The sequence below is a fragment of the Pocillopora damicornis genome, chromosome 9 (assembly GCF_964200805.1).
Source record: "Pocillopora damicornis chromosome 9, jaPocDami1.2, whole genome shotgun sequence".
Taxonomy (NCBI): domain Eukaryota; kingdom Metazoa; phylum Cnidaria; class Anthozoa; order Scleractinia; family Pocilloporidae; genus Pocillopora; species Pocillopora damicornis.
This window is the reverse complement of record NC_142678.1, coordinates 9210859-9216740: the sequence shown is the minus strand read 5'-3', so window position 1 is coordinate 9216740 and position 5882 is coordinate 9210859. Positions and strand designations below refer to the sequence as shown.

Here is a 5882-nt window from a genome sequence, read left to right as displayed (position 1 = left end):
ATTAACTTTTAATGCTTTAAAGATGAGAAAGGAAATGACTGTTCGAAGAGTACATAACGTCTAAAGCCAAAGCACTGAAGTGGTCAGTGATCATAAAAATTTGAAGAGATTTTGTTCTGTGATTGGTTGGCGATGCTTAGAATGATGTGAGGGAAAACAAATTTAAAGGTTTCGCGTTCAACTACGAGTTCAGTTTATTTTTGATTTTAGATTCAAACTGTGTTTAATTTATTCACTGCATAAATATTATCATGGCTTATGTTCATAGAAAGCTTTGTTAGTGGTATCCACATGAATTTTTATTTAAAAAATGCATAAATATATATATGTATTTACATAAATGTGTCCTTAATTTCGGTTCTTTTTCTTCAACGTTATTAACGTTATTAACTGGAGCGCAAAATAAGGAATTAGTACAATAAATCATTATTGTTGATTCATATAGTTATTTGAATGTGTGAGTAGAATTTGATGTTGTCACGTGCAACAGGATGTACCAGGTGAGGATAGTCTTTCATGTAGCTTTATTTGGTTGCTTGTTTATACTACGACGTTTGTTCGTCGAAGGAAGGACTTAGCCTCTCTTTCGCCGATTTGTGGATTGCCTGAAAAATAAAAATAAGATATTCGACAAGAGACATTATTCTTTATCAAAAAAGAAAAAGAAAAGTCGCGGTAATCTCGTTCCTTCACAAGGGACTCGATTCGACTAAGACCACTGCGAGCATTTGGGTGCTTAACCTACACGGGTTTTCTATCTCAAATGTTGAAGCGTAAGCTACTAGAGTCTTGGATTTGGGAAAATTTGTAAATAATGGTAATTGAACTGATTGGAGTGCAATTTGTGAAGGCAGTCACATGATTTCTAGTGCATTTGGGATAAATCAGCAACAAATTGCTTTTGCCTTTTGGGCTTGTGCGATTTGGTTAGCCTTTGAAAAATATACGAGTGTTGATTTATCCCACATTGCACGAGAAAAGTCATGTGATTAATAGTTAATAATTTACAAGCAAAGTTATGACTCTGTTTTCCTTTTTATTTGTTCTTATTTTTTGTCATGGCTCAGCAGTTCGACCGCTTGTCTTTCCCTTGTTGCCGAGGTTTCCCCCTACAACTTGCTTCAAACTTTTAAAACCTTCCTCAAGAATAATTGAGCGTTTATATCCTATGTCTGTTATGTATCAGTCGACAGCAATACTCATTACACCTTGTTGCCAAAGACGCATATATCGCTGGTGTTATCAATCTCACGTTCATACATCTGATACGTGTGGTCTTTGCAGAGAACCTTTTACTGTCCATGAGGCGCAAGCTGCAATAGCAAACCCAGAACCGGAACATCCAATTCGTCAAACAGATATGGAACTCCGTGAACAGCAAAGGCAACAAGCGATCCGCGATTTGGAAGCGTTGTTACAACCAGGAGCTCTCGAAGCAAGGATTGAACAGGTATGTTTAAAAGTTCTAATTTTGTCCGAAGCAGTGTTTTGGAATCGTGAAGTAAAACGAACCACTTTTTCAATTTTAGTTGTAAAGATTTTATTCACCTGCCGGTTTCTGGATGCAATCCATTCGCATTTTTTGAGTGTAGCGATATTCAGTTTCTAGTATTAGAAATTATTTCAGTTACTACAGTCGTTATTGCCATCGTGAACTATCACATTTACTTCATTTACTATTTTCATTTTCTATAGTACGTTTTCTCGACATTCGTATTTTTTGATAATTCCATTGATTATACTCGGGCACTAAGTCGTCTTTTTTCTGTTCATCTCTAGATGCCTACTGCTTTATTTGAAGCCACCTATTTTATAATTGATAATGACTATATGAAGAGTTATTTACTACAACTTATTGGTGATATGAAAGATGTTCTTACAAGACTAGACAGTGAACACGATCTTATTCGTATTGAAATTTATAAACATCCAAGATTTAACTATTGGTTTCATCTCTATATCGATGAAGTTGTTAGTGCTCCTATACGACGTTTGTTTTTGAGTCGTCACTTTCCTTTTGCTGAATTTTTAGTATCGTTTTTTCGTCCTATTCGAAGAGTACTTCATCAATTTTTTAGGATTCAAATGCGTTACCCTGTAGTTTCAACTCGTGTCATACCTCGTTACTCGCATTGTATGTTTCGTGAACGTGTAAGGTAATTTTTGGAGAAAAGTTTATTCGAAGACAACAATCTGATTTACATTGGGATTTTAGAATGCGTGCGTGTGTTTTTTTATACTTAGATTTTTTTAATTAGGGATCTTTTTTGTGTTTCAGATCGGTTCCCATGATTACATGTCTACTTTATGTGCACTCTATGTGACAGATAGAGGTTATTTTCAAAATTCGGTCTTAAGTCTTTGTCAAACTTTACTCATTAGAAGACGTAGAATGGAATATTATGTAATTAAAGTATCTTTTTGTAGGGAATTTCAAACGAGTTTTTTTCAAGCCCATCATCTATCTCCTCGCACTTTTTTTTATCAATTTCTTTTTGATGTTGTCTTAGAAAACACGATCATTAGACATAGATTAGGAATACATGCAGGTACCTTGGAAACAAGACGCTTAGACCGAGTGTACTGTCATAGTAATTTATTCATGCAAGTTGGTTTATTTTCTGTTTTATAGCTACCACCTTCGAACTTACTTTTTTGGCCAGTTTTTCCAATACATTTATATGGTGTTTCCCTTTCTTAAATTGAACCATTAAATTAATTTTTATACAATTTATTTTTAGACTGAATTTCCATTGGAAGACATTGTGGATTTTTTTGAAACATTAAACTCATTATAATGGTGGCATGATATCCAAGATGAAATTTGTGTCCTTTTTAATCAGTTTAGGTTTTTTATGATTGTCACCCATATTTATAATATTATACCCTTAATAAGTTTTGGTTTCGTCGAGTATGATGAAGATGTAGCGCCACCTATATTAGAGGATTATATATGGTTAACTACCAATTACCACAGAGATACTCATAATTTCATACATTTTTTTCTTGATTGTATTCCTCAATCATCCTTTTTGTAACGCTAGATTTTTTTCAACTTTTTCAGAATGAGTATCCCTTCATGGATTACTACAACTTTTTATTTACGCTATGGACCTTTTTAGATAATCAAGATCCCGAGGAAGAAATTTTGGTCCTTTTAAACCAATTTGACTTTTTTATGAATGTTAATTACGTTTATAATGTCATGAACATTATCTGTTTCAATTTTGTACCCTTTCAAGAGGTACCACCACATCTAGAGAATTGTACATGGTTAGCTACCATTCCCAACAGAAACAGTGATAACATTTTTCATTTTTATCGTACTCCATTTGTATAATAATAAACTTTGCATTAGATTTTACATGTGGGTTGTCTTATCCATAATCTAACTCATGAAATGCAGAAGAAAAGCCGTCTGCTATTTCTTTATCCCAGTTAGTATAGTAAATACATCGTTCATTTCCATGGGGGTGGTAAATGTATCGCAAGGCATCGTGGAATATAATGTCATGATGTCTCTCCCGTAATTTCAACTCCTGAATTTCTTTCTGATACCTTTCCACATCTTGTGCATGTTTCGATGCTTGCTGACGAATCTTGCGCTTAAGGCGACGCACTTTTAACATGCGACGGCGTCGTGTCTTCTTGCCCCTTTTAGACATGTGCACCCAACACGGTCACTCTGACACACATCACATCTTGTGAATTCTTTTTAGTTCTCTAGAGATTAAGGCAGCCTCGGACAGCCTTCATGTAATCAATCCCCTCGAGGTAAGGGCAGCCCCTCGTCAGAGCGATGACGAAGGGCTAACGCTCGAAACGTCAGCTTTTTTACTCTTTACGGTGGCTAATTTACGTTTTCAACCCAGTTGTTAACACTAAATTACCTGCTATACTCTCCCACCGACGCAGCACCACAGTTTCTTTAGAAACTTACCCCTTCATCTCACACTGCGCATGCGTAAAGTGTTGTAACATCTCCCACATGGATGGGAAGTGAGGTCTTGACATAGATATATATCTCATCATGATGTCAGATGTGTAACGTGAACGTACAAGTACACGTTACATTCCCCTTAGGGAGGCCGTGAACTAATTTTTACCCCACCTACACCCTCAAATTAGAGTGGTTTAGCAAGAGGACGGGAACGTCATTTCAGAACGGCACGCGCAGCAAAAATGCGGAGAAGAAACTGGGTCGAGAACGCTGTCGCGTTGTATTGAAAAGTGACTTAGCAGTCGTTTCAACGAACCGTCCACGCTATATTTGTTCTTTTGTTTCGTTCTTGAATATCCTAACCTTGGCTCTTTAGGATCATTATCAGCTTTGAATTTTTTCGGTTTCGTAGACCACTCGAAGGACAACGAAATTATCCTCTTTGAGGGTGTAACAAGCACAAACCGAGGATAGTTTACTACAAGTGAGTAGTTAATATGAATCCACATGGGCGGTTAAACTTTGAAATTATTCCATTCTAGTCTCGAGTCTATCAGATTTTGAAGCCCACTAAATATTTTTTTTTCTATGATTTGTATCGCTGTCATTTCGTTTCGTGCTTCTAGATTTTAGCACTACTCGTTTTTCTTCATAATTTTGTAAAGTATAATTTGGAATTTAAATCGTCGCGGTTTTTTCCCTTGTTTACTGAATATTATTCTCAATCATGACGGTACACCTCTTTTGAGCACCACCCTCTTAGAGTTGCAATGCATTTTGAACGGAGTTATCAGAAGTTATGACGAAAACATTTAGAGATCAAGCGACCCAACGATGGAGTTGTTTACAATGAGTTCCCGTTTAACTATGAACCAATGAAATGCACTCAAACTAGTCACCAACGAAACGGTTAGACTGAGGAATCAGACTTCGTTCCTGTTTTATTTTTGTTTTTGTTCAATTTGATTTTTTTTTTAACGAATAAAGTCGTTCAAGACTGAATCAAATTAATAGATTTAGAAAGCCGTGCCGAAATCAAGTTGACTGTTATTTTCTTTCGTAGATGACTTTCTTGTCTTAGTTTTCACCGGCGCTGATCAAAAACTAAAGACATAAAAAAGTGCAAAACCCGAGCTATTCTCAAATTTTTTTTATCTCTGACTTCAATTCGCAGAACAGTTTTTAGTCACGGTTAGAATGACAATGACAACAAATAACAATGAATAATATAGCAGGTAACCTTCGTGTTGTTTCATTTTGATAAACTTCAACATGAACCAAGCTTAATTTATTGATGACATGATTCACGATAAAATTAACAGCAACCATTCTTGGAGTTTTCATACATGGTTTAAGAAATGTATCAAAGAAAAGCCCTTACGTTGCTTAAAGCCACGCTCAATTACAAAAGGTAACTGAGTCCTAAAATCTTAGATCGCTTGCTGACGATCGTGTTTCCTTTCGGGAATCCAGAATAAATGTAGCGGTAAACTTTCACAAATTCACCGAATAAAATAAAGAAAGTAACCTGGTTATATTGGAAATGAGTTCTGAAATCATTCCAAACAGCATCATCTCGTTTATGAGTACACAATGAACGCAAATACTTGGCGTTTTGATCACGACGGGAAAACCAGCGAAATGACGTCCTGAACTTGATGGGGAGAACGGCAACGCTAACACCGGAAGTCGAAATAGAGTCGTGTCCAGATTATCCGCGCGCTTTCCCGTTCTGAAATGACGTTCCCGTCCTCTTGCTAAACCACTCTAATATGAATATATTACACCGCCATCTTGAAAGATGTCATCTTCGATGACGTCTCCGCCGCCATCTTGAATCCTCCCTAAGGGACTTAGACGCCATCTTGAATCCTCCCTATGGGACTTAGAGGCCATCTTGAATTATTTATGTTAATTGATGGCGGCATCCCTTTGCTCCCTA

At 36.4% G+C, this 5882-nt stretch overlaps 1 protein-coding gene across 1 annotated transcript in view; it reads right to left on the bottom strand.

Moving 5' to 3' along the window:
- Positions 1 to 402: 402 nt before the first annotated feature.
- The window catches only part of LOC149039997 (uncharacterized), a 32877-nt gene continuing 27397 nt past the window's right edge, over positions 403 to 5882 (bottom strand). Inside the window, exon 3 of the mRNA XM_089182452.1 lies at positions 403 to 605. Within this exon, the coding sequence (XP_089038578.1) occupies positions 541 to 605 (65 nt within the window). The 3' untranslated portion in view covers positions 403 to 540. The remainder of the gene's footprint in view (positions 606 to 5882) is intronic.